This window comes from Camponotus floridanus, unplaced genomic scaffold, assembly GCF_003227725.1.
Source record: "Camponotus floridanus strain SB8 unplaced genomic scaffold, Cflo_v7.5 scaffold363, whole genome shotgun sequence".
Taxonomy (NCBI): Eukaryota; Metazoa; Arthropoda; class Insecta; order Hymenoptera; family Formicidae; genus Camponotus; species Camponotus floridanus.
In genome coordinates this window covers 66,445-79,701 of record NW_020229507.1, presented here as the reverse complement: position 1 = coordinate 79,701, position 13,257 = coordinate 66,445, and the positions used below count along the sequence as shown (strand labels likewise).

Here is a 13,257-nt window from a genome sequence, read left to right as displayed (position 1 = left end):
ATAGAATTATAAAAATAATATAATCATGATACCATGACCAAGTAGATCACCACACTAGTCGACTAATTCATCAAAAAAATGACGTCCAAATTGGGTGAAAATGCTCTCGTATACATCTCTGGGATAATAATTCCAACATATTGGGTATATAGATGTAACCCCTCACGACGATAATATTTTATTTTCCATTGACCATCGATATACTGCTCCCAGTATAACCTATAAATCATAAAACCAAATAAATAATAGCTATGCACTAAATAATATCGCGATACTAATAATCGAAATACAAAACAAAATCGTATAAATATCAAACGAACTCTCCCTCTAAATAATATCATTAAAATCAAAATTACTAGTATCCGACTTAATATCGTCACAAGGATAACATAACAAATACAAGAATAATAAATGTTAAAATATTTTATAATAATATAATTTAAGTGCCATTGAATAATTACAAGATATATATATATTAATCCCCAACTAACAATGAATATTTAATAAATATCCTATGAAACTTGTAAAGACAAAATTATAAATAAAAACGTAAGATAATAACCAAAATTTAACAATTGATAAAACTAATAAATTATATGGTACTAATAATTCTCTATGATTAAAATTGAAATTGCTTAAATGCAAATAATAATAATAACACTAATAACAATAATAATAACAATAATGAATTTGCATAAATTTTAATAAGACTTACCCTTAGAAATAATAATATATCCTTGACCATCAACATTTTAATTCAGCACTGCTTGTTTTTCTTGCTAAACCTGTTGACACCTAAAAACAAATAAAAATGAATATATGTTCTTAGACCATAAATTAATAAAAATATTAACGATAAAAAATTTCAGAAACAAAATTTTGGTAGTAAAATCTAGCTTCAAATTCTACAAAATAATTCTAACAATTATACATATGAATATATATATATATATATATGTATATATATATATATGCATCCACTCTTATAACCAATAATAAATGAATAATAAGACCTTAACAAATAAAATATTCACTTATAATAAGCTAATAACGAAATTTAACCAAATACTAGCGGCCCATAACACAAATAATAATTTAAAGTGATCTTACCTGAAAATCAAATAAGAATACCTTATATGACGAAGTCACATGACCCCCCTCCTGGATGCCTGAAAAATTAATGTAAAATAATATTTGGTCATAAGAATAATAATTTCTAACACGAGGCTGTCAATATTTTATAAAAATTTGCAAAGCATTAAGTATAACAAAATGGATAGCATCTATATGCTTAAGGCATATACACATGAGCCAATGAAAAGAAAGAAAAACCAACTAGCATAAATGAACAAAATAATATAAAATTTAGATTAAAATAATTAAAAAATCAGAATAAGGCCAATGAACATCATCAAAAATCAACCATGAACATTTACGATCACACTCTTCTATATATGAATGCATGTACCAAGCCTTATAAAATATTAACACTTCATATAAAAAGTTTTCAACTATAATAATCCCCCTTTTTCAAGTACTTTAATGACAAAATTTCATAATACCAAACCTTATTAAGTATAATTATGTCAGAATATTACTTACTAGTAAGTCTTCATATGACGAAAATATATGGACACCCTATATTCGTGTTCCTACTCACCGGGTACCCCCCTGGCAAAAGTATCGCCTGAATAAATAAAATAATAATATTAAGGATGGACACCTATAGCTACTATGAATATAAAATGTATATACACAATTGTAAAATGCACGAACATTTACATATGAGCACTCTTATACGTATATATATATATATATATATATATATATATATATATATATATGTACGTGCATATGAACATATGCAAATTTAATAATGTAAGACTAAAATCTTCCGAGAAATGAATAAGGCCCAGCTGCATAACGTGTGAAATAACACTCAAAAATAGAATCTAAATTAAAAACTTTATTAAATAAAAATAAAAAAATTCAACAATGAATATAATGACAGCAACTTCTTACCATGCATAATATACATATATCATTAAGTCAAAGGAAATAAAACGTGAAAACACGAGAGAAATAGAGAAATAATACGTGTACTTACGAATAATATGCACAAAGAATATTATGCGTATAACTCTACGAGTCGAACAAGCGTGCAAGGCCAAGTCCAGCACGTCGCGTTATCTCCATTGGAATTTTTAAACATCCTCTCCCGACCTAAAGGCAGAGGGAAGATCTAAATTCGCGCTCGCATGAATGCAAACCAAATTAATACATCGACTTCTCTTTTATAATTAAGCATTAACAAAGTATTCTCTATTAATATTATACTATTATCCAGTATCATATACCTCTATATACATATATATGCATACTATATGTGACATATGAACTGACTACATATACACATATGCATACATATTTTATAACAAAATCCAATAAAATAAAAGTAGAGACGTAATAAACAATCGTCAGGACGAAAAATTAACAAATATTAATAGATAAAAATATACACCTTTATATATATATGCATACTATATGTAACCTATAAATCGAATAAATTTACATATACGCATATATATTTTATAACCAAACTCAATAAAATAACGGTATAAATACAATAAATACGCGTCGCGATAGAAATTGACACATATATATATTAACATGTCCAGAAATCTCCCTATATATATATGCATACTATACGTAATATATAAATTGAATAAATTTACATATACGCATATATATTTTATAACAAAACTCAATAAAATAAAGGTATAAATACAATAAATAAGCGTTGCGATGGAAATTTACAAATATATATCTTAACTTGTCCAAAATTATCCCTATATATATGCATACTATATGTAACATATAAATTGACTAAATTTACATATACGCATATATATTTTATAACCAAACTCAATAAAATAACGGTATAAATACAATAAATACGCGTCGCGATAGAAATTGAACATATATATATTAACTTGTCCAACAATATCCCTATATGTATATGCATGCTATATGCATATACATTTTGTAACAAATTTAACAATAAAACAAAGGAGGAGATATAATAGACTGCTACCGCGACAAAATTAATCAGCACACAAAACATATATATATATATATATTACGAATATTAACAAATAATTAATATTAATAACCCCAAGATTTTATACAATAATTATTAATCTTATACGATGATTATTAAATACGATTCAGTAAAAACTTGCTGAAATCAATTTTCATAAGCAATATGCGAATACATATCTATACATATATATATATATATATATATGTGCTAATATAAAAGTCGCCCAAATGAAAATCTTCAAAGAATAAAATATTGTCAGAATCAAAAGACCTCTTGAATAAAAGATCACGGTAGAGCGTGCAATGAATTCTTCGAGCACATCCGTCGTGATCATTCTTAGAAGTAAAACGAGCCGCTTTTTCATACGTTGTTCCGAGAACTGTAAGAATAAAATTTCTTTTAGCGACATAATAACTATTAAGCGAAGCGATAATTAATTTCCATATATTCTTATTGTAAAATTTATTGTAATAATAATGGCTTAACGCATTAGAATTTATTAAAATATTATTCATAGACTTGAGTAATCATTAAAAGTCGACTTTGAAAATTTTAAAATATATACATATAAAACCACAAAAATTCTAATTGTTAAAGCCTTTATTAAATAAATAAAAATATATCTTGTAAATGATAAATCTTAATAATTAGTCTTAAGATAATTATTAAACCTGGAAATAATACGTGTAATATGCCAATTTAAACCACGTAAACGAATTTTAAAAGGTAATTCATTAAAAAATATTACTGTTACTAATGTGTCTTATAAAGAGAAAGAATGCAGTGAGCATTCTTCGAAGGACATCCAGCATATCTATTTTTAGAAAAAGAGATAAGCCATCTTCGCATCCGTTGCGTTAGAATCTGCAATCCAAATGCTAAATTTTTCTTTACTAATTATTACTAATTATTAATTTACTAAATATTAATTAATTACTAATTATTAATTTTAACTATATACGCACCATTGTAAAAATCATTGTAATAATAATGGTTTAATACATCAGAATTTACCAAAATATCACTTAAAATTTAAACAATTGTTATAAATCGAACTCAAATTTTCTAATAACATAAATACGATATTATAAAAAATTCTGATTGTTAAAAATCATTATTAAAAATTATTCTAAAATTATTTAATAAATCTAAGACGCAAGACTTGCAATCCCTACCACAAAACTCTCACCCACCACATCGCAAACTCATAGCAGGAAGGGATAGCTCCAGCAGCCGACCCACCAATCACCAAAAGGCCCACCTCTTCTCCCTACCATTAAACATCGAACCAGAGGAAGGTATATAAGGCCGCCGCGCCGCCGCCTGTGTGTCTCTGCGCCATTAACTCGCCTGTGTCTCAGCTCTCTCTACGCCCATCAGATCTCCAGCTCTCGAAGAGGAAAAACCTAGAAGCCTACCGGACACCTTAACTTATTCGAAAATAACTTAGTCGCGATTTTGATTTTTTCTTTCGGGACTTAGTCTCAATCTCTATTAAGAGAGCTGTATCAACATTAACACTTTAATAAAGTGCTACCATCCAGCAACCTCTGACTCTTTGGCCATTCTCTGCGCTGCCTTGCCACTTCTTCAGGTTCTCACCGAGGTCGAGCAACCCAGGGAAGGAGCAGCGGTGCCTGTATTCATCCATTGATCCCGTCATCCGGTAAGGAAATAATAAAATAATAATCATTCTTAATCAACCTTGATAATAACTTCGTATATTAGGTTGATTTATTCTAGGCCTATTGACAATTTTCCCAGAATCTTACTTGCCGTATACAGACTTTAAATTTTTCTTTCGAGTTGAATTATTTAAATTTCAACCGATCCTCTGAGAACGCTCGAAGCGTATCCTAGAGTGTAGCGTCGTTCGAGTTAGTCACTCGATGTGCATTGAGTAGCAAATTCTACTCCTCTGCCGCTTTCACGGAGAGCTTCTCTGAAAGAATTTCTCCGTGGATCCTGTGCCGCTGTGACGTGACGTCTTGCACATCGATACTAGACTCAGAATCTAAGACTCGCTCCTAGAGGATCTGTCGAAATAATAGAATTATGCACTGGCTTACAAGTTAACTATCAAAACATTTTATGAATTTTATACTTATCTGAAGTAAGCCAGCCGCTTCCACCCGTATCCTCGTCTGTATCCTTGAATCTCCAGACCTCTCGGTGCAGCCGCATGCTCCTGGAAATTCAGTATATGCTAGATAAATTATCATCCGTTGTACGACAATTTTCCCGAATCCTACCTGTCCGTATACAGACTTTAAATTTTTCTTTCGAGTTGAATAATTTAAATTTCAACCGACCCTCTGAGAACGCTCGAAGCGTATCCTAGAGTGTAGCGTCGTTCGAGTTAGTCACTCGATGTGCATTGAGTAGCAAATTCTACTCCTCTGCCGCTTTCACGGAGAGCTTCTCTGAAAGAATTTCTCCGTGGATCCTGTGCCGCTGTGACGTGACGTCTTGCACATCGATACTAGACTCAGAATCTAAGACTCGCTCCTAGAGGATCTGTCGAAATAATAGAATTAATGCACTGGCTTACAAGTTAACTATCGAAAACATTTTATGAATTTTATACTTATCTGAAGTAAGCCAGCCGCTCTTACCCGTATCCTTGTCTGTACCCCCTGAATCTCCGGACCTCTCGGTGCAACCGCATGCCCCTGAAAAATTCAAAATATATTAAATAAATCATTAATTGCTGTACCCCAATGAACTGTATATAGCCGAACGTTTCAACCATGATATGAGAACGAGTGAGATATACTATCATAATCTACATTCGTTTATCTCACAATAATCCGTTAAGCCGTATTATTCGTCTTAACTCTATGAACCACCTTGCTGTGACTACATTTACCTTATAAAACCATTCATCTTAACAGGTACCTTTCTACGCATCATCGTAAGTAAACCCCTTTTGTGTTAAATCAATCGCATCAAACATACTAAATAGTCGTATTCCCTCGGTAGATGGTTAACCCCCGCCGAACTTCTTCCGTTGGACGCGAAATTCCCCTCCGTGCCGCGGGTATACGCCGCAGGCGTGCCTCCCGGTCGGTACTTAGGCTCCCTACAGCTCGTCAGTTGTTTGCCGACGAGAACGACTTAACAAGCAGAGTAACAAGGTACTCTCCAGTGCGTAGTTTCGCGCCCTCCCGCGCATACCCTTATCGTCCTCCCCGAAACCCTCCAGCGGTTCTTCAAGAGGAACAACAGCCCAGAGCCAGGCCGCCATCGCCCAATTACTCCCCCATCCAGGATTCATCTAATCCCAGCTACTCGCCGGTCAGGACACCGGAAGATCTTCCTTCCATACCGGAAGAACGAAGACCCATAGAACAAAGCACAGAAACTGAGGCTGGTCCATCCAACCCAGGTCAAGTTCTGGATCCCCCTGAACCAAATTTCTACCCGGAACCAGAGGACCTAGTCTTACCAAGCAGTATCCAACCCCTCGCAGGACTAACAGACGAAGATTTTATCGAGATCTACGAATACTTGCAGCGAGATAATTTCTTCAACAACCGCGAATAATAACCATATCTAGATATCGCCTTAGAAATGCTATAGAGAAGAACATTAACTACATACACACATCTATACGTATAACGATATACACTATCTACAACTGTCAAATAATAACAATAATAACAATAATAAAGATTTGTAAAGCTCTAAGGAAGTAAACTAATAAAAGAAAACAGATCAAAAAGGATAAATTGGGTCAGGTTCAACGCACCTAATCTATTTCCCATCGTCAATCCCTCTCCTGAAAGAAGCGCAAAAGATTCTTAGTCTCTCGGCGTCCTAGGGTATAGCCGGCTTGGCAGGTTGCCCTGAAAAAGAAATAGAGAGAAGTTACAATTGCGTAACAAATAAATACGTGAGAAGTTACGATCGAGACGTAACAACGAAATCTCAAAACGTAACAAAAAAAAATGGTGGCAGCGGTGGGATCTGCCTAAAGAATCTAAGCTTCGTGGAGAATTGTCGGTGGGATCTGCCTAAAGAATCTAAGCTTCGTGGAGAATTGTCGGTGGGATCTGCCTAAAGAATCTAAGCTTCGTGGAGAATTGTCGGTGGGATCTGCCTAAAGAATCTAAGCTTCGTGGAGAGTTGTCGATAAATAGAAATAAATTTTTGAAGACGTCATGCAGACCCGATCAAGCTCAGCAAGCTCTGTAGCCGCCGGTGCTACTAGAAAACAATATACGGCAGAAGAAACCGAAATTTTAATGCAAAAATTAAATGAAAAGGAAAGACAAATGAGAGAACAAGCTGAATCTCTGCAAGCTCAGAACGAACATTTAACAAAGATGCAAGAAGAAATGGATCGTAAAGGAAAGGCTGAAGTTCACGAACAACCCGCCATCGAGCAACTAATGGCTTCAATGCAAACGATAACTAGTTGTGTCGAAAGAATTAATTCAAGACTTGCAAACTTAGAACTCGCTCAAAGGGAAGAGAGATATGCCCCGCGTGAAGAACGATCATTTTCCCATCAAACTTCCCAACATCATGACCCTGTAGACCAACCCTCCCCGATACGTCTCAAAGACGCTATCGACACTGTACCAAAATTCGACGGACATAAAATGTCAGTTTTTCATTTTAGCAAAATTTGCGAACGCGCCCTCGACTTGATACCGGTATATCATGAATACCATCTCGTGCAACTTATTATCAATAAACTACAGGGACACGCTTATTCCGCCATAGAAGGAGTAGAATGCCACACCGTACTAGAATTGACCAAACGATTAAAACTCATTTTTGGACCTAACAAATCGGTCGACCAATATAGAGGAGAATTAGCTAACATTTATATGAAACAGAATGAAAATATTTTCGATTATATCGCGAGAGTACAGGAGTTACGCACTGCTATTATAGACGGAGAATCCGATCTATCCGGAAATATCGGCGAACGAAATAAAGACGCTATAGAAGCAACCACAATGAATAGTTTTATTAACGGGCTTCCCTCCGAGTTATTAGTGCGAGTAAAACTAGAGCGCCCAAGAACCTTCGAAGAAGGAATTAGCACAGCTATACAATTATCTAAGACTATCGAAGCGGAGAATATTCGTAAACGAACCCTCTTCCGTCCAAACTTCCAACCACGCGCTGATCTTCCTAACAATACCAGTAATATTGTCCGACGAAATCCTGTACACAATAATATTAACAATAATAATAATAGCGGATATCGACCCTCGTACCGCCCCAATAATGGTCAACCAAATTCTCAACCCCCGTACCCCGTTACACCAAACAAGGCAATAATAACTGCACCACCTCAACATAATTATCAAACTAAGATTTGTCGATATTGTAAAACTCCCGGACATCTTATAGAAGAATGTCGCAAACTCGCCTATAGACGAGCTCAAGAAATGAATCAACCTAGCACCTCGGGAAACGAACGGGGCGTTCCGATGAAAATCGACGTCCGCCGGAACGACCTACAACAAGGACGTCCTGCCTATCTTATTCAAAAAAAGATCAATACAACAACCCCCTCGGAAGAATCCGAACAAACCTCAGAATCTGCCAAATAAATGATACAAGACAAACCATGGAATTACCTACAATTACTTTAACTTCTCCAGATTTAATGAATTATTGTAAATTTATGGTTGACTCTGGATCAGGGCTTAATCTCATTAAACAAAAATGCTTGGGACCGCACGTTATTCTCGATAAAACCAACTCCCTGGCCCTACAAGGAATAGCATCTGAAACCATTATTACTCTGGGAGTAATTTCAATATTTATACTCGGAGAGTTAACCGAATTTTATGTCATATCCGATTTAATCGGATTCGCTCAAGATGGAATTTTAGGTAACAGATTCCTGAGGGAACGATCTGTTATATTAAATTATAAAGACAATTGCTTACAATACGAAGAAACAAGAATTCCTTTCTCCAACACAAATACCATATGCTTAAAGAAAAGAACAGTTACCCCCTGTTCCTTTTGTATTTCAAATCCCGAAAAACAAAATGGATACGTACCCCGACATGACCCCGCCAAAGGCATATATTTTGGCGAAGCCATCGTCACTAATAACAATGGAAAGGCTTATATGCCTATTTTTAACACTTCTGAGGAAGAAATAACTCTCAACATTCCATCTGTGGAATTACAAGATTTTGATATCTACAACACAAATAATAATTCCTCCGGAACCTTAGGGCCTTCGGAAGAACCTATTCAAACTCCTAATCTCAATAACTCTACTTCTCTACGTCAGCCCTTAGGGGACCTTCCTAAAAATATAGATAACCCTCTATATTTCAATCAAATACACTCTTCACATACTGATAGAGCATCAGATATTTTACAACTCCTCCGCCTCGAGCATCTGAATTCCGAGGAATCAGAAAACATTCAATTATTAGTCCTTAAACATTCCGAGAGATTTCACCTTCCTAGTGAAATTCTTCAAGCAACTAATGCTGCTCAACATTTCATTCCCACTCTTAACGACATACCCGTTCACACAAAACAGTACAGATTCCCCCCCGTGCACAAGGAAGAAATTAATAGACAAGTGAACGAATTATTGTCTTCAAGCTTAATCGAACCCTCAACATCTCCTTATAACTCACCATTGTGGATAGTTCCGAAGAAACCAGACTCGCTGGGAAATAAAAGATGGCGAATGGTAATCGACTACCGGAATCTTAATGAAAAAACGATAGGAGACGCTTATCCCTTACCTAATATAACTGATATATTAGACCAACTTGGATCCGCCAAATATTTTTCCATATTGGATTTAGCCTCCGGTTTTCACCAAATACCTATGGCAGTTAAAGACGCTCACAAAACCGCTTTTTCTACACCATACGGGCATTATCAGTTTAAAAGAATGCCTTTCGGATTAAAAAATGCTCCCGCGACCTTTCAAAGGTTGATGGATAACGTCCTCTCTGGACTTCAAGGAAATGAGTTGTTCGTCTATATGGATGACATCGTCATATATGCGAGATCCCTGAAAGAACATGAAATTAAATTTGAAAGATTAATGCAAAGATTAAAAGCCGCAAATTTAAAACTACAACCAGACAAGTGCGAATTCTTAAGACGTGAAGTGATGTATCTGGGACATATAATCGGATCAGGTGGAGTTAAACCCGATCCCGCTAAAGTAAAAGCAATTATGAATTTCCCGACCCCAAGGAATCCCAAAAACATCAAACAATTCTTAGGATTAGCCGGATATTACAGGAGATTTATACCCAATTTTTCAAAAGTCGCGAAACCTTTAACAGATCTTTTGAAGAAAGACCGAAAGTTTGAATGGACTATAAAACACGAAGAAGCCTTCGACATCCTAAGAAATTCGCTCTGTTCCGAACCTATTTTACAATACCCTGACTTTACCAAACCATTTATATTGACCACTGATGCATCCGGATATGCAGTAGGAGGAGTCCTTAGCCAAGGACCGATCGGAAAAGATCTCCCCGTCGCCTACACTTCCCGCATTCTGAATCCTGCAGAGCAAAATTATTCAACAATAGAAAAGGAATGTTTAGCTATCATTTACTGTGTAACTCACTTTCGACCATACCTGTACGGAAGATTATTCACCATAGTAACCGATCATAAACCATTAGTTTGGCTGCATTCTGTCAAGGATCCTTCATCCAGATTATGGAAATGGAGAACAAAAATATCAGAATATCAATACGAGATACAATATAAGAAGGGAACGTTAAATAATAACGCTGATGCACTATCTAGAAACCCACCTGTTAATCCAGCCGCTCCGCTGTTCCTTATCGAGGACGCTGAGTATTCTTCTGATGAATCCATGTTCTCGCATAAACCTCAAAAATCTCGAGGAAATCCCAACGAACCTGAAAAACAAAACAAAGAAATTAGCCAACAAAAATCAAAACCCCCACAACCACCTACTCGAAACCCCCTTTCTCCCAGAATTCCAACCCCAGAAGATCTTCAAAATCATTCCGCCGAACAAGAAGACAATGATAACTATACACTCAGCATTGAAGAAGTGACCGATTCCACTGAAAGCGATGACGAAAATTACGAAGAAATACTAGAGTCTAACATCGTACCACACCGACCAGCTCCACCCATTCCTCCACCGTGGAGCCGAGCTTTAGCGCGAGAAGCCAGAGGAAGCTTATTACAGCAAAAAGACAATCATATTATTTTTATTTGTTTAAATGGAGCCCCTTACGATAGAGGTGCGAAAGCCTACCAAAAAGCTAATTTACTTCCCAAATATGAGGACCTAACTTTTGAAAGAGCAAGGGTATGTACCGTAAAAGGAAACACTCTGATTGCCCTCCCTATCAAGCACGACGACCGAACCCTCATAGAAGCTCAAAATCTTAAAAATTGCTTACGCTCTTTAGTAGACGTCATTACCGAAATCGGACTTCCTTCCTTGAGTATTGTTACGTCCCGCAACAAAAAATATTATAAGCATAAATTTTTTCTTTACTTTTCTATTTCTTTCCTTATTTCAATAATCAAATATTATTCAACTCATATTTTATTCAATATATACATATTAAACCATGATTAATTCTTTCGTTATTATATATATTCAACAAATAAAATCGTATACTAGTAGAACTAACCGCATAGCCAGACACATAATAGAAGTAGATTATATATATACACAAACTAAAGGAACAACAAAATGAACCTGACCATTGTTGTCAAAATTTATAAAGGAAATACATAATGGAATTAAAAATCGATGCATACCAATATATTGATTTATTTATTTAAAAATAATTATACAATAACTCCCGATGACAGTAAATCATTTTGTTGAGCCAAATAAATAAGAGGAAAATACTTATGCTTACTCATATATTATTCATCGCTTTCTATAGAAGTACTATAGTATAGACTGACGTATATACAGTCTCCTTCCAACGTACATGCAAGGCTCCATCTGAAAAGAATGAATTATTCAATCTATATATACTGACAAGGTAATTATAATTTTAATAACTCTGTAGAAGCATCATTTAAGCTAGTTAAAGAATGATTATTACATTGATAATCTCAAATATAAAATATAAAAACTAAAGCGAATATGCACGAACCTATACATGAGACTTTTAGAAATATAAATCTTAATAATTCAATCTTACAAAATGAATATAAAGCGCGAATATAAAATTAATAAATGATTTTCATAAAAGTACCTACGCAAGTTTCAATATAGAATATGCATGATCGAATTAGCAACTGTCTCGAAAGGAAATACTTACGAAAGAATATAGCAGAGTAAAAGGCACCACATAATAGTAACGCCAAGACTTATACTCGCAGTCGTGGTCGTCTAATTGTCTGAAAATAAATTTAATAAGGAATAATAAATGATCTTAAATAAAACTAATAATTAATATTAATAAATTCATAACGAAATTATATGCTAAACGACTTGTATGATATTTCAAAATTATTAAAGTCAATAAGAAATGAATATAAGAATAAATGAATAAATTTTATACTTAACTCTTTGTCTCATGCAAAAATTATAAGAGCCTTATAATGCTCGACCAAGGTCAGCCTCGCATGATTCGTTATCTCCCCTTCATCCGGTGTGCATAGCGTCATGCGTAGCTGCATCATCCAGCTTAGTATACGGCCTAGAGAATAAGAGTTATAAATGAGGAGAATGAATATAAGAATATAACTTTAGAAGAGACAGTATTAAACCAGCCAACGAATGGTAATAAATTAATAAGAGACATGCAACTAATTAATAAAAATTAAAGGAGAGAACATGTGCATATAAGAACAATTATTCTCAGGTATTAAAATTATTTTAATCCATTTAACAAAGCCTATGTAGAAAAGACAATCAATATGCATATAACTGCTCATGGTACATTAAAAATTTATAACGAGAATAAAATAGCATGCGAGAATTATAATGCGTTAAGACAGAGCGGACGCGCGATTTATCTCCCCTAATGTTTTTCGCGCCGGCCGACTTATCTCCCCCTCGGTATGCGAGTCTTATATGAAGAAGACTTCGAAGTGAAAAGTCTTTCAAGCGTGAAATAAAATTAATCCAACATACTGTGCGTTACATATATAACCTTTTGTAACACATATACATATGCAAATTTAAA

At 34.6% G+C, this 13,257-nt stretch overlaps 1 protein-coding gene across 1 annotated transcript; it reads left to right on the top strand.

The window, feature by feature from the left end:
- Positions 1-4,658: 4,658 nt before the first annotated feature.
- Positions 4,659-6,654, top strand: LOC112638760 (proline-rich extensin-like protein EPR1). The gene is made up of 3 exons (XM_025410974.1): positions 4,659-4,769; positions 5,998-6,017; positions 6,086-6,654. Exon 3 carries the CDS (start codon positions 6,086-6,088, stop codon positions 6,647-6,649), a length of 564 nt encoding a protein of 187 aa, XP_025266759.1. The 5' UTR covers positions 4,659-4,769; positions 5,998-6,017; the 3' UTR covers positions 6,650-6,654.
- The last annotated feature ends 6,603 nt before the right edge of the window (positions 6,655-13,257 follow it).